The sequence below is a fragment of the Salvelinus namaycush genome, chromosome 7 (assembly GCF_016432855.1).
Source record: "Salvelinus namaycush isolate Seneca chromosome 7, SaNama_1.0, whole genome shotgun sequence".
Lineage (NCBI taxonomy): Eukaryota > Metazoa > Chordata > Actinopteri > Salmoniformes > Salmonidae > Salvelinus > Salvelinus namaycush.
This window is the reverse complement of record NC_052313.1, coordinates 7,623,825-7,647,691: the sequence shown is the minus strand read 5'-3', so window position 1 is coordinate 7,647,691 and position 23,867 is coordinate 7,623,825. Positions and strand designations below refer to the sequence as shown.

At 44.1% G+C, this 23,867-nt stretch overlaps 2 protein-coding genes and 1 non-coding gene across 8 annotated transcripts in view; 2 read left to right on the top strand and 1 right to left on the bottom strand.

Moving 5' to 3' along the window:
* Positions 1 to 16,918, bottom strand: part of LOC120050924 (E3 ubiquitin-protein ligase MARCHF6-like) — a 32,485-nt gene extending 15,567 nt beyond the window's left edge. Inside the window, exons 1-19 of one of the 2 annotated variants that reach the window (XM_038997455.1) lie at positions 16,564 to 16,918; positions 15,848 to 15,947; positions 13,787 to 13,860; positions 13,271 to 13,414; positions 12,820 to 12,892; positions 12,420 to 12,591; positions 12,167 to 12,341; positions 11,551 to 11,612; positions 11,409 to 11,441; positions 10,750 to 10,801; positions 10,567 to 10,625; positions 10,292 to 10,372; positions 10,105 to 10,173; positions 9,802 to 9,876; positions 9,536 to 9,670; positions 7,000 to 7,119; positions 2,263 to 2,363; positions 737 to 874; positions 44 to 257 (exon numbers count right to left, since the gene is read on the bottom strand). In XM_038997455.1, coding sequence (XP_038853383.1) covers positions 44 to 257; positions 737 to 874; positions 2,263 to 2,363; positions 7,000 to 7,119; positions 9,536 to 9,670; positions 9,802 to 9,876; positions 10,105 to 10,173; positions 10,292 to 10,372; positions 10,567 to 10,625; positions 10,750 to 10,801; positions 11,409 to 11,441; positions 11,551 to 11,612; positions 12,167 to 12,341; positions 12,420 to 12,591; positions 12,820 to 12,892; positions 13,271 to 13,414; positions 13,787 to 13,860; positions 15,848 to 15,947; positions 16,564 to 16,588 — 1,902 coding nt within the window. In that variant the 5' untranslated portion in view covers positions 16,589 to 16,918. Of the gene's footprint in view, positions 1 to 43; positions 258 to 736; positions 875 to 2,262; positions 2,364 to 6,999; positions 7,120 to 9,535; positions 9,671 to 9,801; positions 9,877 to 10,104; positions 10,174 to 10,291; positions 10,373 to 10,566; positions 10,626 to 10,749; positions 10,802 to 11,408; positions 11,442 to 11,550; positions 11,613 to 12,166; positions 12,592 to 12,819; positions 12,893 to 13,270; positions 13,415 to 13,786; positions 13,861 to 15,847; positions 15,948 to 16,563 lie in introns of both variants that reach the window. The other variant, XM_038997454.1, reaches the window with a different exon arrangement.
* A 296-nt stretch (positions 16,919 to 17,214) lies between these two features.
* trnat-agu lies at positions 17,215 to 17,288 on the top strand. The gene has a single exon. It is a non-coding gene; the product is annotated as a tRNA-Thr (tRNA).
* Positions 17,274 to 20,889, top strand: cmbl (carboxymethylenebutenolidase homolog (Pseudomonas)). Of its 5 annotated transcripts, none has more exons than XM_038997461.1 (6): positions 17,274 to 17,298; positions 18,103 to 18,317; positions 18,435 to 18,542; positions 18,957 to 19,099; positions 19,656 to 19,747; positions 20,006 to 20,889. In XM_038997461.1, the coding sequence occupies exons 2-6, from the start codon at positions 18,103 to 18,105 to the stop codon at positions 20,186 to 20,188; spliced, it is 741 nt and encodes a 246-aa protein (XP_038853389.1). In that variant the 5' UTR covers positions 17,274 to 17,298; the 3' UTR covers positions 20,189 to 20,889. The 5 variants fall into 5 exon arrangements, with proteins under 5 accessions (XP_038853389.1, XP_038853388.1, XP_038853387.1 ...); XM_038997460.1 differs by lacking the exon at positions 17,274 to 17,298 and adding an exon at positions 17,440 to 17,534; XM_038997459.1 differs by lacking the exon at positions 17,274 to 17,298 and adding an exon at positions 17,451 to 17,581.
* The last annotated feature ends 2,978 nt before the right edge of the window (positions 20,890 to 23,867 follow it).

The window sequence follows — 23,867 nt, the reverse complement described above, 5'->3', positions numbered from 1 at the left end:
ACCCTGAAAGGGAAGCGTAGGGGTCGGTGGTAGTGTAACTGACCCTGAAAGGGAAGCGTAGGGGCCGGTGGTAGGGTTGGAAACCTATAGGTCCTCCCTGCTGTAGTATGGCCTGATGGGCTGCATGAAGCCCCTCCCCCACAGCAGGGGCGGGGTTAGCGTTGTTGTTGTTATGGTGACCGGGAGCAGGGTTGTTGTTGACAGGCTGGTTAGCATCATTGTCTTCCTGTTCTCCGAGCAGGTAAGAGTGGAGGTCTCTGAAAGGGGGGAGAGGAGAGGAGGTGAAAAGGAGAAGGTAGAGAAAGTGAGCTAACAAATATATACTTCATGTTATGGGTCTGTAGCTACAATGAAAGAACACTTTGGGAGTGTGTGTATAGGTATAGTGTATAAGTGTAGTGTATACAGGTGTAGTGTTTAGTGTGTATAGGTATAGTGTATAAGTGTAGTGTATACAGGTGTAGTGTATAGGTGTAGTGTTTAGTGTGTATAGGTATAGTGTATAAGTGTAGTGTATAGGTGTAGTGTATAGTGTGTATAGGTGTAGTGTGTATAGGTGTAGTGTATAGTGTGTATAGGTGTAGTGTGTATAGGTGTAGTGTATAGTGTGTATAGGTGTAGTGTATAAGTGTAGTGTATACAGGTGTAGTGTATAGGTGTAGTGTATAGTGTATATAGGTGTAGTGTGTATAGGTGTAGTGTATAGTGTGTATAGTTGTAGCGTGGATAGACCCACAATAGGTATCCAGCGCTGACGGTCCAGGCCCTGACCAGACCTTTGAGCCACTGGCGTGTGTGACCTTGTTCCAGGAGAGCTGGCAGAACCACCTGCAGTAGCAACAGCTCCAGAGACAACTCACTGACTGGAGCATCACTGGAGGAGAGGAGAGAGGATAGAGGAGGGGGGAGAGGATAGAGGGGGAGGAGAGAGGATAGAGGAGGGGGGAGGAGAGAGGATAGAGGAGGGGGGAGAGAGGTGGGTGAAGGTACATCACTTACCGGGCATACATCTATATCTAGGTATTTTGATGCTGGGCTGGAACAAAAACCTGCACACACAGCAGCTCTCCAGGACCAGGGTTGGTGACCATTGCTGGCCACAGTTGAGCCATGTGAGTGTCCCTGTAAAGCTTGACATGGTAAGGGAGGAAGGAGTGTACCTGTCAAGCGTGACGTTGTAGGACAGAAAGGAGTGTCCCTGTAAAGCGTGACGTTGTAGGACAGGAAGGAGTGTCCCTGTAAAGCGTGACATTGTAGGACAGGAAGGAGTGTACCTGTAAAGCGTGACATTGTAGGGTAGGAAGGAGTGTCCCTGTGAAGCGTGACATTGTAGGGTAGGAAGGAGTGTCCCTGTAAAGCGTGACGTTGTAGGACAGGAAGGAGTGTCCCTGTAAAGCATGACGTTATAGGACAGGAAGGAGTGTACCTGTAAAGCGTGACGTTGTAGGGCAAGAAGGAGTGTACCTGTAAAGCGTGACGTTGTAGGGCAAGAAGGAGTGTACCTGTAAAGCGTGACGTTGTAGGGCAAGAAGGAGTGTACCTGTAAAGCGTGACGTTGTAGGGGAGAAAGGAGTGTACCTGTAAAGCGTGACGTTGTAGGGGAAGAAGGAGTGTACCTGTAAAGCGTGACGTTGTAGGGGAAGAAGGAGTGTACCTGTAAAGCATGACGTTGTAGGGGAAGAAGGAGTGTACCTGTAAAGCATGACGTTGTAGGGGAAGAAGGAGTGTACCTGTAAAGCGTGACGTTGTAGGGGAAGAAGGAGTGTACCTGTAAAGCGTGACGTTGTAGGGGAAGAAGGAGTGTACCTGTAAAGCGTGACGTTGTAGGGGAAGAAGGAGTGTACCTGTAAAGCGTGACGTTGTAGGGGAGAAAGGAGTGTACCTGTAAAGCATGACGTTGTAGGGGAAGAAGGAGTGTACCTGTAAAGCGTGACGTTGTAGGGGAGAAAGGAGTGTACCTGTAAAGCATGACGTTGTAGGGGAAGAAGGAGTGTACCTGTAAAGCGTGACGTTGTAGGGGAAGAAGGAGTGTACCTGTAAAGCATGACGTTGTAGGGGAAGAAGGAGTGTACCTGTAAAGCATGACGTTGTAGGGGAAGAAGGAGTGTACCTGTAAAGCGTGACGTTGTAGGGGAAGAAGGAGTGTACCTGTAAAGCATGACGTTGTAGGGGAAGAAGGAGTGTACCTGTAAAGCATGACGTTGTAGGGGAAGAAGGAGTGTACCTGTAAAGCGTGACGTTGTAGGGGAAGAAGGAGTGTACCTGTAAAGCATGACGTTGTAGGGCAGGAAGGCAGGGAGGAGGAGCTTGATCATCCTGATGGGCAGCCACAACATCAGGAGAACAATAGAGCCAAACACCACCTAGGAGAGGACATACATCATACACCTTTAATGATCAGCACACAATCAAAGCACAACCATAGCTGTATGTGACTACTTTTTACCAACAAATCTGTCTATAGATTGACGGACCACAGACAGGGTGAACCTGCGGAGGCAGCATTTTTATTTACTGGACAATTAAGACATTTACAGGACCCATATGCATTGTTTGCGTAGCCTGATGAGGGCGTCCACCCACGGTTCTCAGAATGACAGAAATCACATTTAGTTTATGGTAATTCATCTTAACAGAACATGCCAGTCGGATGCAATGGCGTGCGTCATTCTTACCGAATTCTGATGAGCAATTTGAAGATGTTAGAATATATAGTTGGTGTATCCATAAGGCTCGGGGAAGCTTTCCTTAACGTCCATTTCATTAAATTGCCAAAATTATAGAGCCTAATTAGCTTATTCCTGTCTATACATAAACAAAATATTTCAAAATAGCCTACTACACCAAACAGCATGTTTTGGCCACAGAATATCATGAACTTGTATAATATGTAGATTGTTTTAAATCGCATAGCCCACAGTCGGAAGGGCCTGCAAATTAGGCAGAGCGTGCGGTAAATACCAAAAAGATGTGTGATGAGTTTTGACTGTCAGTGAAAAGCAGATAGACCCAGCCAGGCATATCGTAATATTTAAAAATAAAATTGCAGAAAAACAGTTTACAGCAATAGCCAATTGTTTTCTAAAGAGAAGACTCCAATCTGTCTTTTAGTTATCAAAATGATCAACTTAATTGAGCAAAAAGTAGCCTATCCTATTGACACCAGCGGAGCACATGGGCCATCACCCCAGTGACTGTGCATATTCACTGTCTTCTCATTGGGTCACTGCCACTTGTGTTTGTTTTACGACAATCATTTCCTCCTCCAGGTTAGATGACACGTCATACTGTGTCTCTCCTTCTCGTAGGCCTAATATATGGATCAGACAACGTTTTGGCCTTATTGATCTGATTCTCAGTGTCAGCAGAGTAGGCTTCTCTGTCATTTGTCATATTAAAAAATATTCAGCTAATGTCTCCAGTCATATAAAGTATAGCAGAATTGCATAAAATGTGTTTATTAAAAAGGCCAACATTTTCTTATACAAAAGAAGATATGTAGCCTAGCCCCACTAAGTCGCTACACCCTGCATTCAACAGTATTTTCACACATTGATTGAGTTATATTATTAGCCTAAATTATGACTATCCAAATCTACTCATCACATTATGAATAGTAGAATATCTTACACAAGTCTGCAAATGGAGGATGCATGAAATGGTTTATTATAAAGGTGCATTTTTATGGTGAGACTTCGCTTCCCCAAACTTGAAACCCACATGCTGCATATGTTAGAATAACTGCCCACATGTACTTTTCCTCATCCAACAAGTAACGAACAGCAAAATTACTAACCTATGTCAATCTACCATCCGCCATAGTAGAAAAGTTGACCTATTCTATTGGTCAGCTTATCGTCCTAGGCCACACCCCAAAACGTAAAAAAGCTCATGCAACAGATCAGAACGTTTAGCATAAAATGTTGATAAGCTATTATTTCTTCACATTATAAGCGTGGCAATGCACACAAGGCAGTAAGCTATGCACGAATGTTCGCTCCATAATGCAATTAGCGGGAAACACATTTTGAGCAGTTTCATGTGGCGGCAGGTAGCCTAGTGGTTAGAAATGTACAAAGAGGAGATCTAAAGATGCAACAACTAGCATTGGTTGCTAATATGACTAGGATTGTGCCTTTGGCTACTGGACAATGAAAATCAATAGAACATGAGAGAAACAGACTACTGGTTTCAATTGCCTGCACGTTTGGATTGATTTTGGCTCAGCTACTTTGAGCAAGGTAAGACATGCCTCATAATATGTAGTAAAACGCTCAGGTTTCAAACAAATAAGTACGTTTTCAAAATGCATACTGCCTCCAGCTCATTGTAAAGTGGTGTGACGCACTGAAGCCTGTTAAATTGCCTATGTACTTGAATGGCGAATGGGAAGTGCATTTTAATTACCAGTTCAGAAATTCAGTTCAGCAGCTCTAATCTTGGCCATTGCTTTTTTTTTTAATGTTTTTTATTTTATTTATTTTTTTACATGCGATTGCTTGGTATTTCAATCATGGAATAGGCTTTTCGGCCAAAAGTCGGCAATTACCGGCCAACGGAAACCCTGCTGCCGGAGGTGTCTGGAGATGTACATTGGATTTGGACCCCTTCACCTTTTCCACATTTTGTTACATTACAGCATTTTTCAAAAATGGGTTAAATAAAATAAAAATCCTCAAATCTACACACAATACCCAATAGAAATCTTTGCAAATGTATAAAAACTAAAAAACATTTTACGTAAGTATTGTGAGCTCTGGTGCATCCTGTTCCCATTGAGCATCCTTGAGATGTTTCTACAACTTCATTGGAGTCCACCTGTGGTAAATTAAATTGATTGGACATGATTTGGAAAGGCACAACTCTGTCTATATAAGGTCCCACAGTTGACAGTGCACGTCAGAGCAAAAACCAAGCCATGAGGTCGAAGGAATTGTTTGTGGAGCTCCGAGACAGGATTGTGTTGAGGCACAGATCTGGGGAAGGGTACCAAAACATTTCTGCAGCATTGATGGTCCCCAAGAACACAGTGGCCTCCATCATTCATTTAATGGAAGAAGTTTGGAACCACCAAGACACTTCCTAGAGCTGGTCGCCCAGCCAAACTGAGCAATCGGCGGAGAAGGGCCTTGGTCAGGGAGGTGACCAAGAATCCAATCGTCAAGCTGACAGAGCTCTAGAGTTCCACTGTGGAGATGAGAGAATCTTCCAGAAGGACAACCATCTCTGCAGCACTCCACCAATTATGGAAGAGTGGCCAGATGGAAGGAAGTCACTCCTCAGTAAAAGGCACATGACAGCCCGCTTGGACTTTGCCAAAAGGCACCTAAAGGACTCTCAGACCATGAGAAACAAGATTCTCTGGTCTGATGAAACCAAAATTGAACTCTTTGGCCTGAATGCCAAGCATCCCGCCCGGAGGTAACCTGGCACCATTCCTATGATGAAGCATGGTGGTGGCAGCATCATGCTGTGGGGATGTTTTTCAGCCTCAGGAACTGGGAGACTAGTCAGGATCAAGGGAAAGTACAGAGAGATCCTTGATGAAAACCTGCTCCAGAGCGCTCAGGACCTCAGACTGAGGCGAAGGTTCACCTTCCAACAGGACAACGACACTAAGCACACAGCCAAGACAACGCAGTAGTGGCTTCAGGACAAGACTTTGAATGTCCTTGAGTGGCCCAGCCAGAGCCCGGACTTGAACCCGATTGAACATCTCTGGAGACCTGAAAATAGCTGTGCAGCGACGCTCCCCATCCAACCTGACAGAGCTTGAGAGGATCTGCAGAGGAAAAATGGGAGAACATCCCCAAATACAGGTGTGCAAAGCTTGTAGCGTCATACCCAAGAAGACTCGAGGATGTGATCGCTGCCAAAGGTGCTTCAACAAAGTACTGAGTAAAGGGTCTGAATACTTATGTAAATGTGATATTGTAGTTGAAAAAATAATAATATTAACTAAATGTTCTCTACCCGTTTTTGCTTTGTCATTATGGGGTATTGTGATGTCATTATGGGGTATTGTCTGTAGATTCATTTTTATTTATTTAATCAATTTTAGAATAAGGCTGTAACGTAACAAAATGTGGAAAAAGTCAAGGGGTCTGAATACTTTCCGAATGCACTATATGTACCACGTGGAGGTGTCTGTAGATGTACGTACCACAGACAGGATGAACCTGCGGAGGTGTCTGTAGATGTACGTACCACAGACAGGATGAACCTGCGGAAGTGTCTGTAGATGTACGTACCACAGACAGGATGAACCTGCGGAGGTGTCTGTAGATGTACGTACCACAGACAGGATGAACCTGCGGAGGTGTCTGTAGATGTACGTACCACAGACAGGATGAACCTGCGGAGGTGTCTGTAGATGTACGTACCACAGACAGGATGAACCTGCGGAGGTGTCTGTAGATGTACGTACCACAGACAGGATGAACCTGCGGAGGTGTCTGTAGATGTACGTACCACAGACAGGATGAACCTGCGGAAGTGTCTGTAGATGTACGTACCACAGACAGGATGAACCTGCGGAAGTGTCTGTAGATGTACGTACCACAGACAGGATGAACCTGCGGAAGTGTCTGTAGATGTACGTACCACAGACAGGATGAACCTGCGGAGGTGTCTGTAGATGTACGTACCACAGACAGGATGAACCTGCGGAAGTGTCTGTAGATGTACGTACCACAGACAGGATGAACCTGCGGAAGTGTCTGTAGATGTACGTACCACAGACAGGATGAACCTGCGGAGGTGTCTGTAGATGTACGTACCACAGACAGGATGAACCTGCGGAGGTGTCTGTAGATGTACGTACCACAGACAGGATGAACCTGCGGAGGTGTCTGTAGATGTACGTACCACAGACAGGATGAACCTGCGGAAGTGTCTGTAGATGTACGTACCACAGACAGGATGAACCTGCGGAAGTGTCTGTAGATGTACGTACCACAGACAGGATGAACCTGCGGAAATGTCTGTAGATGTACGTACCACAGACAGGATGAACCTGCGGAGGTGTCTGTAGATAGGTAGGTGGATCATCTCCTGGACTGGGTTGAAGTCTGGATCGTTCAGGTTTCTCAGAAACCACAGGACCCCAGGCCTCAGCACCTGATCCAACACAGCACCACACTATAGTCAGGAATTAATCAACAGTACGACGACAACAAGCCAGTCAATAGCTACGTTTCCATCCAATTGGTAACAGATTTAAGTGAATATTCTAAAAACCGCATAAAGAAAGTATGCACATTTTCCGGATAATAAGCAGTGCATGATGACCTAGTGCACTGCACATGAGTTACTTTTTGCATACATTTTCATGTACCGAATAAAAGCCTGAAGTTGAATGTGTTTCCATCGCATTTCACACAAAACTGTTGCGTTAAATAGCGAAGGTTTGTGGCACGTGCGCTCTAGCCAACAGCTCACAGATACTGTGCAGGTAGGCTAGTGAAGCATCAATCATCACGTCACCAGAATAAGACAGTCAGTATTTATTGGAAAGGAGCATCAATGCTCATCGCTGTGCACTTTCACCACATTGTTAAGTTCATCATAACATTTTACCTGTAAATGAATAAACTGCATGCTTTCCCGAGTCGTAGTGGGAGGACCACACAACATACACTACATGCTCAATAATATGTGGACACCTCATCGAACATCTCATTCCAAAATTATGGGCATTAATATGGAGTTGGTCCCCCCCTTTCCTGCTACAACAGCCTCCACTCTTCTGGGAAGGCTTTCCACTAGATGTTGGAAAATTGCTGCGGGGACTTGCTTCCATTCAGCCACAAGAGCATTAGTGAGGTCGGGCACTGATGTTGGGTGATTAGGTCTGGCTCGCAGTCAGCGTTTCAATTCATCCCAAAGGTGTTCGATGGGGTTGAGGTCAGAGCTCTGTGCATGCCAGTCAAGTTCCTCCACACTGATCTCGACAAACCATTTCTGTATGGACCTTGCTTTGTGCACGGTGGCATTGTCATGCTGAAACAGGAAAGGGCCTTCCCCAAACTGTTGCCATAAAGTTGAAAGCACATAATCATCTAGAATGTCATTGTATGCTGTAGCGTTAAGATTTCCCTTCACTGGAACTAAGGGGCCCGAACCATGAAAAACAGCCCCAGACCATTAACTTTACAGTTGGCACTATGCATTCGGGAAGGTAGCATTCTCCTGGCATCTGCCAAACCCAGATTCAGCCGTCGGACTGCCAGATGGTGAAGTGTGATTCATCACTCCGGAGAACGTGTTTCCACTGCTCCAGAGTCCAAAGGCGGCGAGCTTTAGACCACTCCAGCCGACGCTTGGCATTGCGCATGGGGATCATAGGCTTGTGTGCAGCTGTTTGGCCATGGAAACCCATTTCATGAAGCTCCCGACGAACTGATCTTGTGCTATCGTTGCTTCCAGAGGCAGTTTGGAACTCGGTAGTGAGTGTTGCAACCGAGGACAGATGATTTTTACGCACTACACGCTTCAGCACTTGTGGGTCCCGTTCTGTGAGCTTGTGTGGCCTACCACTTCGCGGCTGAGCCGTTGTTGCTCCTAGACGTTTCCACTTCACAATAACAGAACTTACAGTTGACCGGGGCAGCTCTAGTAAGGCAGAAATGTTACTAGCACCTACAACGGTGCCATGTTGAAAGTCACTGAGCATCTTCAGGAAGGCCATTCTACTGCCAATATTTGTCTATGGAGATTGCATGGTGGTGCGCTCGATTTTATACACCTGTCAGCAACGGATGTGGCTAAAACAGCCGAATTCACTCATTTGAAGGGGTGTCCACATACTTTTTGTGTGTGTATACACAGTATATAAAGACGAACATGTAAATAATCAAGTTCCTCCCCGGTATACCCAGAGAGATAACTTCCTTGCAATTGCTTGAATAAACTCAACTGAAAAAAAAAATGAGCACTGCTTCATCCTTGGAAGAAGTTTTCACTTTACATCTTGCGTTTATATTTTTGTTCAGTGGAACTTTTTTAAAATTCAACAGCAAATACCTTCTACTGTATATTCCTTCTTTAAAAAGGCCAAATAACCTACTAGCTAAAGAACACACACACACCCCGATGGACAAATACACGGATGATTTTGGCCATGTATTGTATTATCACGTGACTCCATGTCTATTTCGATATGGTTATTTTATCAATATTTGCGAATAAAGCAGTTAACGCCATTTCTCACATCATTAATTTGACAGACACAAAAAGATCCCACCATGAAATTGTACCGACATTTCCTGTTTCCATCAACTCAGTCCCGTCTTTTCTAATGCATCTGTTAATTCACCCGCATGAATTGGCTGTACGGAAACCTGGTTATAGAACATGTCCCAAATTACACCTCAGAGTGCACTACATTAACTCTACATCCCAAATGGCACCCTATTCCCTATATAGTGCACTACTTTTGACCAGGGCCCATAGGTCTCTGGTTAAAAGTAGTGCACTATAAAGGGAATAGGGTGCCATTTGTGTCTCAACCCTAAATGTGATCCCTGTCCCCTACCTCTCTCAGTAGGAGGATGAAGGATGCGAAATAGAAGACATAGACCATTCCCACCAGCCAGTGCAGGAACATGGTGGTGCCTGGAGCAGACTTAAAACTCAGCTCTCTGTCCTTCAGAGACGCATCAAACATCTCCTGCAGAACGGATGGAAGAAAAGGTGGGAACGGTTAAAGAAAAGAAAGGGGTAGGGTGGGGGAAATGGAGAGCAAGGTCGGAAGAGAAGAGGGGGAGAGAAAGAGGGATAGAAATAAACGTCTGTACGTACTAAAGAGCAGATGTCGAGCCACCAGCCACAGATGAGGGGGAAAACTCCTATCTCCACGACAACAAGCAGTGAGACCTGGAACACAAACCACGTTAAACACCATGGACAGACATGACCTCAGGGACTATGAAGACCCAGGGGAAACTAAGGCAATTCCCAAAATCATGCATTGATGTCAATGGGAGATTTACATTTTTAAAAAGTTGACCATCCGTCATTCAATTAGATTTCATTTTATATAGTCAAGTCCTTCTTCGGGTTTACAGTAATATGAAAAGCCTAGATTTAAAACCGAAATATTACCTTGACAACGATGTAGCAGACCCCTAGTAGACGGCGGGACCGCTGGAACCTGACCAGAGCAGCGAACCCCTGAGAGACACAAGTTAAGGACAAACACACACTTTTGTACACAAAAACAGTGGAAAGGTCTCCATGGAAACACTGCATGGTCACAGGAAGGGATTCCGGTCAGTAGGCGAAAGGATACGTGACAGAGGATGAGCGTCATGGCCAGCAGGATGTACCCTACGATGGTTGTGATCAGGCCCTCGAATTGGGAGGCTTGGACCTAGAGGACAAGACAAGAGCAGTCAACCATACTTGCTTTGTTGGTGAGGCCAACTTTGTTGAACGCATAAAGTAAACAGACTAGTCTTGACTATATCGATTAAATAATGCAATCATCTTTGTAAATACAATATTACTGTATAACATTATGTTTTGCACAGAGTCAGGAGTGGTGTATTAGAGAATGGTTCTTACATATTCCTCAAAGCCAAGGCCCATGACAGAGAAGTGGCCAATGTGGTATGGACAGAACGCTGGAAGAGAACAGTGCTGCATCAAACCTCACAGCCTTCTACTGAGCCCTACCACCATACCTGGCTAGTTCATTTTAAGAAGGGTACTACTTTATGGGGAGTTAGTGTTCATTTGTGTACTCACCGAAGACCAGGATGAAGAGAGTGTTCAGAGACACAACCCAGAACACATGCTCCTGGAATACGAGACCCAAAGCAAAACGTCACTACTTCCTAGTGCTACTACTTATAGAACAGACGGGTCATTGCAATACTTCATTGCAATACTATGCCGTACTCGGCGTGCAAATACTACGCCGTGCAAATACTACGCCGTACAAATACGGTGTGTTAATACTACTCCATTCTGTGTGTTAATACTACTCCATTCTGTGTGTTAATACTACTCCATTCTGACTCCATTCTGTGTGTTAATGCTACTCCATTCTGTGTGTTAATACTACTCCGTACTGTGTGTTAATACTACTCCATACTAGGTGTTAATACTACTCCATACTAGGTGTTAATACTACTCCATACTAGGTGTTAATACTACTCCATACTAGGTGTTAATACTACTCCATTCTGACTCCATTCTGTGTGTTAATACTACTCCATTCTGTGTGTTAATACTACTCCATTCTGTGTGTTAATACTACTCCATTCTGTGTGTTAATGCTACTCCATTCTGTGTGTTAATGCTACTCCATTCTGTGTGTTAATGCTACTCCATTCTGTGTGTTAATGCTACTCCATTCTGTGTGTTAATACTACTCCATACTAGGTGTGTAAATAAATACGTACTAAGAAAACCAAGGAGCCATCGAGTCCAAGCATCTGCGAGGTAAAGAGAGAGACATTAAGAGGTGATGATATAATCATGGACAGTGTGGTGTCACGTGTTTGATTCAGGACAGATGTGTTGGAGAAACGAAACCAGTTTTACCCTCTCCCACGTGAGCTCCTCTGCTGCTCTGTCCCATTCTAGAGCATTCCAGTTCATATCATCTACAGAAAGAGAAAGAGGGAGAGAGAGACAGAGGGAGAGGGAGAGAGAGAGATGTAGAGACAGAAAGATAGTGAGAAAGAAATAAGTGGTAGAGAGAGAGAAAGAGAGATGTAGAGAGAAAAAGAGAGATGTAGAGAGAGAGATGTAGAGAGAGAGAGATGTCGAGAGAGAGAGATAGTGAGAAAGAAATAAGTGGTAGAGAGAGAGAAAGAGAGATGTAGAGAGAAAAAGAGAGATGTAGAGAGAGAGATGTAGAGAGAGAGAGATGTCGAGAGAGAGAGATAGTGAGAAAGAAATAAGTGGTAGAGAAAGAGAGATGTAGAGAGAAAAAGAGAGATGTAGAGAGAGAGAGAGATGTAGAGAGAGAGATGTAGAGAGAGAGAGAGATGTCGAGAGAGAGAGAGAGATGTAGAGAGAGAGAGAGAGATGTAGAGAGAGAAAGATAGTAAGAGAGGAGAAATAAGAGGGAGAGACAGATCTCATACTATATAACTTTTAGTATTGCTTTTGCCATATGTTAGTCATCTGATGAGTGCTGGCCCGAGTCTCATACCCTGAGCCCCGTTGTTGGCATCCACATCGTCGGCAGCCGCCCCCTCCTCTTCCTCGTTGTCTAGTTCTGGCTCCTCCCCCTGTTCTGGGGGGCCGTCCGGGGGCTCTGCCTCTGCCTCGTGAGCTGGGGGGTTGGCAGGGGCAGGGGGTTCATCAGCTGCTCCTTGACCGGCAGCCTGCAGGGGAGCAATGTGGATGGAGGGGCTGTAAATGTGTGTATGTGTGTGTGTGATGAACGTGTGTGTGTGTGTTACCTCGTTGGGCTGTTGTCCGGCTGCATTGGGCTGGGGCTGCTGGTGGTGCTCCAGCCACAGGGGGGGACCTCCATGGACTATCTGCTCCCTGAGCCACACCAGACTGATGAACGCACACAGTGTACACGTCACCACGAAACAGCCCTGCAGACAGTCTGCCAGCAGGTTATCTCTACAGGGAGAGGGGATGTGAAAATGTCAAAGATCTACAAAAAAGCACTCACACATCTTGTTGCATGTGCGTGGGAAACTGGGAATAAAGCAATAACATCTGTAAGCTCTGACCAAGGCCAAGCGGCCGACACGTAAGCTTGAATAAACAATGACATGATCTGATACAGGAAGGAGGTGAGGAGGTAGTCTGATTGGCGAAGGAGGAGGATATGACGTCATGACTCACGTGGAGAGCATGTCCAAAGGCAGCGTCAGGAGCGAGGTCACAGAGCCGGTAAACAGACACTTGTAGATTCGACCTGAAGAGAGAGAGAGACAGAGAGGAGATATGGGCATCATCTCACCAAGGGAGAACATGCTGAAGAAAGAGGTAGGCCTTCATGAAGGAAGATCTTGGTTAGGACTGAGGACAAATGTGTTTAGGCAGGGGCAGTAACTGTATGCTTAATGCTGGTATTGTAATCCACCCTATCCTAATAGCGTAGACAGTGGACACACAAACCAACACACCAGTAGGATTAACAAAACTGGGAAAATCCCAAAATCCCACTTCTGATCCTATTAAAAACCATGGACACAGCGCTAGCGTACAGGTTCTTATGTGAGGGATACTGTACTTAAGAGTAAAGTGTTGACACAGTGTGTGTGTGTGTGTGTGTGTGTATCAGTCTACTCACATGCAGTGAGGGGGACCACCCCCAGCCATGCGAAGGCCACCAGTGTGTAGTGAAACCAGTATCGTATGGCTGTGCCCACACTGGTCAGCAGGCCAGCACAGATATCCTGGATGGGCAGCCGGGGGGGCATGTCTGGGGAGTAGACTGGAGCAGAGCAGATAGAGGGATGAGACAATCATTTATAAATAACAGAGCAGATAGAGGGATGAGACAATCATTTATAAATAACAGAGCAGATAGAGGGATGAGACAATCATTTATAAATAACAGAGCAGATAGAGGGATGAGACAATCATTTATAAATAACAGAGCAGATAGAGGGATGAGACAATCATTTATAAATAACAGAGCAGATAGAGGGATGAGACAATCATTTATAAATAACAGAGCAAAAATAAAGGTTGAGACGTTTTGAAGAACCCTTTTGGGTTCCAGGTAGAACCCTTCTGAAGTCAACCTCTTGCAACACAGCACATTTCTGAGACTGACAGGTCAATGCCACGGACGGGTACTTACTTGGTGTGAAAGCAAATCTGTGCTTGCATAATTCACAGTACTCCTTCCTGCTGTGCTTCAGCCACTGGACCAAACTGTAAACAACAACAACAAAGGTAAGAGCGGTGAATGTTAGGTGAGGAACTAACGATAGTGAGAGAACAAACCACACTGAACACCCTAAAAGACTCTTTCATACCACACAGCAGTCTACTCATTCAGAAGTTTACCACTTCGTACTGCTTTCTTTAATATGCAGTACAACGCTTGCTACTGGAGCCCTGAGCTGTCTAGCATTGGTGATTATGTGGTCCTAGTTTGCAATATATTAAGAATTAGATATTTGTCTCACACACACCTGGTGAATGAGAACTGGTCCACACAGAGGTTCCTAAAACACTGATTTGAATCCTCATGATAGTGTTATTACTGCCAGTTAGGACTATATGTTAATAACACCAAGACAACCCAAGTTACATATTGTTTTATTATTTAAATAGGCAAGTCAGCTAAGAACAAATTCTTATTTACAATGACGGCCTACCCCGGCCAAACCCAAACCTAGACGACGCTTGGCCAATTGTGCGCCGCCCTATGGGACTCCCAATCATGGCCAGTTATGATACAGCCTGGAATCGAACCACGATCTGTAGTGACGCCTTTAGCACTAAGATGCAGTGCCTTAGGCCGCTGGGCCACTCGGGAGCCCCAAGTTCCATGTAACTAACTAGGCCGAGGTTACATGGTTATCTTCCTGTACATCTGAATGAATCGTGTGTGAACCAACAGGGCCCTCTGGAGATCACTGACATTATGCCAGAGCAGACGGTACCAGAAATGGAATGATGACACAGTGCTCCAATGCACTTCTGTACCTGGCTCAGCAGACCACAAATGTGTAACCACACCTGTAGTAACTGTGTAACCACGCCTGAAGTAACTGTGTAACCACACCTGTAGTAACTGTGTAACCACGCCTGAAGTAACTGTGTAACCACACCTGTAGTAACTGTGTAACCACACCTGTAGTAACTGTGTAACCACACCTGTAGTAACTGTGTAACCACGCCTGAAGTAACTGTGTAACCACGCCTGAAGTAACTGTGTAACCACGCCTGAAGTAACTGTGTAACCACGCCTGAAGTAACTGTGTAACCACGCCTGAAGTAACTGTGTAACCACACCTGTAGTAACTGTGTAACCACACCTGTAGTAACTGTGTAACCACACCTGTAGTAACTGTGTAACCACGCCTGAAGTAACTGTGTAACCACACCTGAAGTAACTGTGTAACCACACCTGAAGTAACTGTGTAACCACACCTGTAGTAACTGTGTAACCACGCCTGAAGTAACTGTGTAACCACGCCTGTAGTAACTGTGTAACCACACCTGAAGTAACTGTGTAACCACACCTGAAGTAACTGTGTAACCACACCTGAAGTAACTGTGTAACCACACCTGAAGTAACTGTGTAACCACACCTGAAGTAAACCACATTATAGTAGTTCAATAGTGTTCCGACTGCTTCTTATCACAAGCACAGTAAATGACAGATCAGAAACTTTCACTGTCTTTTATCCTTTATTGTTTTTCCTTTGTTAGATCCACATGGCAGAGAAAACAGCTGCGATAGCATCGACATAAGTGGGATGATCACTTGGGACACACGTCAACATAATCGCCTCAGGACAGTCTTAGGCAATAGCGAGGCCCTATGCTGTGTCTTTATATCAACATTACTTCCTCCTACTGACTCAAATGTGATTCTCCTATGGCCATTATATCAGAGGAGTGAGTAGGTTTCTCTATGGCTAGTACTGGGAGCTGGTGTGGGGGGCTAGGCTATAGTTCCATTATAAATACTAGTACCGTATATAATACAGTATAGGTTAAAAAAACAAACCAGTATATAGTTGACTCCTGATAATAAGTGCACTTAAGAGTAAAACAATCTTGAGGTCGCAATTCAATGACAATCTTTGTAATTGTTCCTGATGACTGCGTGTTCCCAAGCCGTGTCAATCATTCATCAGGACAGGAGTTGACAGTGATTGAGTCAGACAGACAGAGAGACACTCACCATTCCTGGTGGATGAACTTGATGCTGCCAGTGCAGACACAGGGGTGGTACAACGGTTTGTCTGGGGTCCCCTCTGAACGACACACGCGACATATATCCCCTACACAGAGAAGATGTTTGTCCATTGGTTCAGAGAGACAGACAAGACGACACACACACCGCCTACACATAGGAAGAACAGCCTTCTGTAGTAGCAATCGATTTGAAGCTACCTAATGGATTGTTCCAGTGCTTAATCAAACAATATTGTAGTTAGCCTCACACTGACAAGATAAATGGCAACATCAGCCATGAGCGCAGACATCAGCTAGCAAATAGCTAGCTTGCTATGGGGTTAGCTACGTTTCATTGATTACCTTGCTACTGTAGTTAGCTACATAAGGTTAGCTCCAGTTAGCTTAACGAACTAACATGCCAGTGCTAGCAGCCGCATTAATATCTGTACTGGGGAAATGTGCTCGATTATATAACTAACTAGCACCGGTCTAGCTAGCTAGCTACTTGTAGCCCATTGATGATCGATTGCTTCTAGCCAGGCCCTAACTGGTGTCACTGTGTGGGTGTCAGTGGACGAAAAAGGTGCTAAAAACTTACGTTGGAAAGGTAACGTTAGTTAGAGACCACCTTTGCCTTGGAGACTGCGTACAGAGTAACTAGCTAGTTTCACTAAGCTAACTTAGCTAGCCAACGTTAGTGGACTGTAAAATTACATTTACCTTCGTCTGCAATGTCCATCTTCATAGATGAGGCTCTGTCCCTCTTTTGGAGTTATACAGTAACGTTAGTTTGCTATCGCACACCCATCCACAACGTGAATGGCACTGTTATTAGTCGATTTGGATCAGACTATCCTTGAAGTCAGATACATTGACTATCATAAAATGGTGTGCACTTTGAACACCAGAATCCCTCCTGTTTCGTGACACGCTCGGACCATGTATGTTGGACCGGTAGCGAGTGTCAAACCGAGATCGCTAGCAGACCTTTCCTTGCAAATTCAACACGATGGAGGCGACGAATAAGAAATTTACCCGACACAAGTGACACCTTGCGACAGTGTGCGCCGTTTTCCGTCAGCGGTCACAGCATCCGGAATCTGCGTCACATGGTACCATTTTGTGGTTTCTGTCCCGTGTAGATAGTGACATCCTGCGGTATTTAGCCGGTACTACATCATACCGATATATCTGTGACTGAATCCCATTTCTTTAAATTGATGTCTGATCCACCGCTTTACCCCGTTATGGTATTTACAATTAATCTCGGAATGTAATTGGAAACTGCACACAGCTGACTTTACAAAAAATGCTCATATTACCAAAGCCAGGTCAAGTATTGTTAATATCTTTAACGCATATGGCATCAGTGGTGCTGTGGCTTAGTTGGTTAAAGCGCCTGTCTAGTAAACAGGAGATCCTGAGTTCGAATCTCAGCAGTGCCTTTTTGAGACGGTAGGTTTGTACACTTCGAAATTGTCCCAGTTAAAACTCGACTAAAGCGAATTGAATGATTATTACACGTTTACATTTTCTACACTCAAAATGCAGATTATAAAATGATCAATTTTGGTGGGTTTGGACTTCGGACTGGGAACGGCGCTCACGCTATTGAAGAGGGCGTTCCTTGCAGTCAGCCATTCCATAATTATTTTCACTTTTCCACTGCGGAAGAAAACTTAACTCTAACGGCAAGGGGAGAAATATACTATTTTTTAGAGTCAGTGTGCGGGTACAGGTTAGTTGAGGTAATTTCTACATGTAGGTAGGGGTGAAGTGACTATGCATAGATAATAAACCGCGAGTAGCTGCAGTCTACAAAACAAATGGAGGGGGGGGTGCCAATGTAAATAGTCCGGGTGGCCATTTGATTAGTTGTTCAGCTTTCCTATGGCTTGAAGGTGGAAGCTGTTAATTAAGGAGCCTTTTGGTTCTAGACTTGGCGCTCCGGTACCGCTTGCCGTGCGGTAGCAGAGAAAACTGTCTATGACTTGGGTGACTGGAGTCTGACGATTTTATGGGCTTTCCATTGTATGTGGAAATAACTGAGGCTTGTAGGCTATAATGTTGCCCTCTAGAGCAGAGTCAGCATGACGCACTAAGTAATGAGTGGGAACACTTTAATTACCCACTTATGTCAAAGGATTCCGTATACCTGTATCGATTAATAAAAGCCATGTGTTTCAGTGTACCAGTATGCGTGTTTCTAAACATGTTTGTATGGTTATGTGTGCGATTCTCAATGTTATCTCTTTCCAGATGGCCAATGAGGCGAAGCCGTGTCCATGTGACATGGGATACATGATGGAGTACGGAGGTGTTGGCCAGGAGGTCCAGATAGAACACATCAAGGCCTACCTGGTCAAGCCTCCCTCTGATTCAGACAAGGCTGTCATCATCATCCAGGACATCTATGGCTGGAAGCTACCCAACACCAGATACATGGCTGACATGCTGGCCTCCAATGGATACATGTACGTAACAATGCATACTTAACAATGTTGTTACTTACCATGTACTGTAATTCGCCAGTAAATGCCAGGTATAAGTATTACCAGTATTGTCATGCTGGCTGTCTATCTCCCCCCCAGTGCAGTGTGCCCTGACTTCTACGTTGGAAAGGAGCCATGGAGTCCATCACATGATTGGTCTACCTTTCAGCAGTGGCTGGAGGACAAGAAGCCCACCAATATCAACAAGTAATGCAAACATTCCCATTGGCCAGAGAGTAGTCTCAGAAAGCCAGACTCCACTCCATTGGCCAAAGAGTAGTTTCAGAGAGCCAGACTCCACTCCATTATGCCAGAGAGCTGTCACAGAAAGCCAGACTCCACTCCATTGGCCAGAAAGTAGTCTCAGAGAGCCAGTCGTCACTCCATAATCTCACATCTGTATACAGTATTAATCTCTATCAACACACATCCACTGTTGGCCACTCTGTACCATCACGAAGCCAGACTCGTTAGTCTTATATTCTGTCAATAGAATATAACTTTATTAGAAAATAACTTTATCCCTCTGTTAACTTACAACTGAAATGTGTCTGCCCTGTGCTCCCCTAGTAACCCAACCCCTTCCTCCCCTCTCCCCCTGCTGTCTGTCTGTCCGTCCAGGGAGGTGGACGCAGTCCTGAGGTTTCTGAAGAGCCAGTGTGGGGCACAGCATATTGGGGCAGTGGGCTTTTGCTGGGGGGGGGTGGCCACCCACTACCTGGCTCTGCAGTACCCTGAGGTCAGGGCAGGGGTATCTGTCTATGGTAAGGGTAGGGGTCAGAGGCCTGTCCAATCAGAATACAGTAATAACCATGAGGTAGAGTGTCTACCAACGGTCGCAATCTAGGCTGATTACATTGCAGACGCCTGCGGGATCTCGTAAGGTCTAGCTAACCACATCATATGGTCCCGTGTAGCTGGGTTGGCTCAGTTGGTAGAGCATGGCGCTTGTACCGCAGTGCGAAAAAGGTATGAAAATGTATGCACTCACTACTGTAAGTCACTCTGGATAAGAGTATCTGCTAAAGGACAATTTTTTTTTTTTTTTTTTAAATATGATTTAGCAGCCCGATTCCCGACTGCACATTCGATAATATGAAACACAACCATTGGTTGATGCAGTGCAACAGCTGCAATGCAGTCGGTCTGGAACGCAACCATTGGTTGATGCAGTGCAACAGCTGCAATGCAGTCGGTCTGGAACGCAACCATTGGTTGATGCAGTGCAACAGCTGCAATGCAGTCGGTCTGGAACGCAACCATTGTGCTTGCCTAGTAATGCTAATGCTATTCTGTTTGGATGTGACTGCATGTCTGCAGGAATCATCAGAGAGAGGGAGGACAGGTATGAACTGAAGAGCCCAACACTGTTTATCTTCGGAGAGAAGGATGACGTCATCCCACTGGACCAGGTCTGGTATTATTAAATACTACACCGTACTACATTTTTTAAAGAAAAAAGTCAATGTAGATCATAAATATATTGAAAACTATATTGAGCACCATTTATTGCAAACCAGTGATCTCTTGAGTGAAATGAACCGTCATCATCAGCATCTCTGTCGGTTACTGGCCTTATACCACAATTTAGTGTCATCCAATCAAATGCTTTGAGTTGTGTTTCAACCATCCTATCACCATTTCATTCATTCCCTGTTGTTTCCTTCCAGGTGAGTGTCCTGGAGAAGAACCTGCAGGAGAAGTGTACAGGTGTAGACTACCATGTGAAGGTCTTCCCAGGTCAGACTCATGGCTTTGTTCACCGGAAGAGAGAGGACATCAACACCACAGACCAGCCCTGCATCCAGGAGGCCAGGACGGACATGCTCAACTGGTTACAGAAATACATGTAGAATATCTACAGTGCAGTTGTCTATCATCTGCCGTCCATGGTAGAGTGAACGGAAAGGAGAAAAATCCAATTTCACTACACCACTAACCTTATTAAAAAGGAATAGCTTATAGAATTGATCATCAGCTCTGAGGTCATTTCCACACATGTCCTTTCTGAATAGCAGCCTATCTGGTGATTATCATGTCCTTGATTTATCATGATCACATTCAAGCTGACGGGGTGTTTTAATGTGGAATCTGCAGTTGCCATATTTGTAGTAGACCTTAGTTTTGTACCTTTTTCTTGCAGTACATTGTATACATTATCTCTTCCTTGTATACATTATCTCTTCCTTGGATACACGATCTCTTCCTTGGATACACGATCTCTTCCTTGGATACACGATCTCTTCCTTGGATACACGATCTCTTCCTTGGATACACGATCTCTTCCTTGGATACACGATCTCTTCCTTGGATACACGATCTCTTCCTTGGATACACGATCTCTTCCTTGTATACATATGGTACGTTTTGCATACATTATCTGTTAATTTTGTGTATCCATTGTACACATTACCTCTTCATTGTATACATTATCAAACCAGGCATTACTTTTAACTGCAAAGTGTAATTGTCATTATATAAATGCAAGTATATTTTATGTTTGTGTATAATATCATGTAATACCCAATGATATCAATAAAGATATTATGCTTTATGTTAATGTATCATTGTAATCTCATGTGCACATCTTATCCTGGATTCAGACTCTCCAGCCACAGCTGTTGTATAGGTGTTTACTTTGGCTGACCACAAACAACACAGGCTGAGCAGGAAGGGAGAGACCTTCAACTAAGGCACAGGTTCACTTCTCCCACGGTCTGAGAGATCAGACAGTAACCTGCTATGACAATCTTTGGCACTTGATGTTTTTCATTTTTTCTGTCAGAAACATGTTCAATTTCCATCTAATTAGGGATGACCCCATTTAGTCGACTGGATGATTGTTTGGTCGGTAGGCTGTTGGTTGACCGATAATTTTTTAGTAGGGCAGTTGCAAAAAAAAATACAAAATAATGATGGCACGTCTTGATTGATGGCACACCAGTAGTACATTTACCATTAATTCCCATCATTTCTAATCTACCAGTGGAGGCTCCTTGGAGGAAGGGGAGGACCATCCTGCTCAGTGAATATCATAAAAATTTTAATTGTAAAACATTAAAGTTATTTTTAGATTAAACTATACTAAATATAATCACATCACCAAACAATTGATTAAAACACTATTTTGCAAAGGTCTACAGTAGCCTCAATAGCACTCTGTAGGGTAGCACCATGGTGTAGCCAGAGGACAGCTAGCTTCCCGTCCTCCTCTGGGTACATTGACTTCAATACAAAACCTAGGAGGTTCATGGTTCTCACCCCCTTCCATAGACTTACACAGTCATCATGACAACATCCGGAGGACGTCCTCCAGTCTATCAGAGCTCTTGCAGCATGAACTGACATGCATAAGCTATAGCTAGCTGGCACTGCAGTTTATAAAATGTGGTGAGTAGTTAAGAGAGAAAATAGTTGAACAGTTTTAACCAAATACATTTCTTCCAAAATGAAGGAGAAGCAAGAGAGAAAGTGTCTTTAAAAAAAAAACGGAGTTTCACTTACTTAGCTAGCAAATGCAGCTAGCTAGATTAGCCAACTGAAACACCCTTCTCAAACAGAGGGATGCTACAGCGGCTTGCGAAAGTATTCACCCCCTTGGCATTTTTCCTATTTTGTTGCCTTACAACCTGGAATTAAAATATTTTTTGGGGGGGGTTGTATCATTTGATTTACACAACATGCCTACCACTTTGAAGATGCAACATATATTTTATTTAGAAACAAACAAGAAAGAATAAAAAACATTCAACTTGAGCATGCGTAACTATTCCCCCCCCCCCCCCCCCCCCAAAGCCAATACTTTGTAGAGCCACCTTTTGCAGCAATGACAGCTGCAAGTCTTGGGGAATGTCTCTATAAACTTGGCACATGTAGCCACTGGGATTTCTGCCCATTCTTCAAGACAAAACTGCTCCAGCTCCTTCAAGTGGGATGGGTTCCACTGGTGTACAGCAATATTTAAGTCATACCACAGATTCTCAATTGGATTGAGGTCTGGGCTTTGACTAGGCCATTCCAAGACATTTAAATGTTTCCCCTTAAACCAATGATTACACCCTATATCAGCTAGATGCAGTCAATAGTGTGCAAGGCGGTATTGAATGTCACTGTCCATGTGTCACTGTCTGCTGCCTCAAATTTGTCTCTCGACCTGTGTGCACTTACGTTATAAACTTCAATTCGTCGGCTAGGTTGTGGCAACCTCATGATGGGTACAGGGAAAATTAGAGTATCATGTAGTAGCCTAAACCTATCGATGTTAATTATTTTTTCATGAGTATGTGCCTTATTTCTATTACAGCATATTGGATGACTCTCATTCATATTCCATTCACCCAGTTCAATGTGTCTTCATCTTAAACGGCACTGACCGCCGCTGTAATCTACAATGTTTGTTTGGTTGACGTAATTTCTGTAATGCATTCAATACATTATTAGTAGTATTTTACAGTTCTCCTTGTCAGAGTGGACAAGTTGTTTTCAGAGCACACAACCTAGTCTATACTTGTGAGAAACAAGTTTTAGTTTCATTCCATGTACGAGTTGTCAATTCATTCATTGTGTTTTGTTTGGAGAGCTCCTGTCAATGTTGAGTAAGAACGCGCATCTGATTATGCACTGAAGTAGGCCTAGGCTACTTGGCCAGTGTGCAAATGTAGGCTTAAAAATGTGCCCATTTGGGGATCTGATAGTATTTCTGATTGTCTTAACTCGCCACTAATGAGCTGTGGAGCTTCTCAGAGTAATTTTTTCTTCACCTCAAACAGCAAGTAAACAAAGTCTATTTTTACATCTATAGAGAATGAAAATAGTTCCTCAATGTAGCCTATTTGAAAAATCTTTCCAGCTCTCTCCTTTTTGATAACCACTTAGCATGAACGGGGAAAAAATGTCATGCTCTGATCTACAGTTGAAGTCAGAAGTTTACATACACTTAGGTTGGAGTCATTAAAACTCGTTTTTCAACCATTCCACAAATTTCTTGTTAACAAACTATAGTTTTGGCAAGTCGGTTAGGACATCTACTTTGTGCATGACACAAGTCATTTTTCCAAAAATTGTTTACAGACAGATTATTTCACTTATAATTCACTGTATCACAATTCCAGTGGGTCAGAAGTTTACATACACTAAGTCGACTGTGCCTTTAAACAGCTTGAAAATGATGTCATGGCTTTAGAAGCTTCTGATAGGCTAATTGATGTCAATGGGAGGTATACCTGTTGATGTACTTCAAGGCCTACCTTCAAACTGTGCCTCTTTGCTTGACATCATGGGAAAATCAAAAGATATCAGCCAAGACCTCAGAAAAAAAATTGTAGACCTCCACAAGTCTGGTTCATCCTTGGGAGCAATTTCCAAACGCCTGAAGGAACCACGTTCATCTGTAAAAACAATAGTATGCAAGTATAAACACCATGGGACCACACAGCCGTCATACCGCTCAGGAAGGAGACGCGTTCTGTCTCCTAGAGATGAACTTACTTTGGTGCGAAAAGTGCAAATCAATCCCAGAACAACAGCAAAGGA

Excerpts from the sequence above, each read along its gene's own strand:
- cmbl (XM_038997461.1), top strand. The coding sequence starts at position 18,103 with ATGGCCAATGAGGCGAAGCCGTGTCCATGTGACATGGGATACATGATG. Across the intron at positions 18,318-18,434 it reads CTGGCCTCCAATGGATACAT|TGCAGTGTGCCCTGACTTCT; the intron begins GTACGTAACAAT and ends TCTCCCCCCCAG. Across the intron at positions 19,100-19,655 it reads GGCAGGGGTATCTGTCTATG|GAATCATCAGAGAGAGGGAG; the intron begins GTAAGGGTAGGG and ends GCATGTCTGCAG.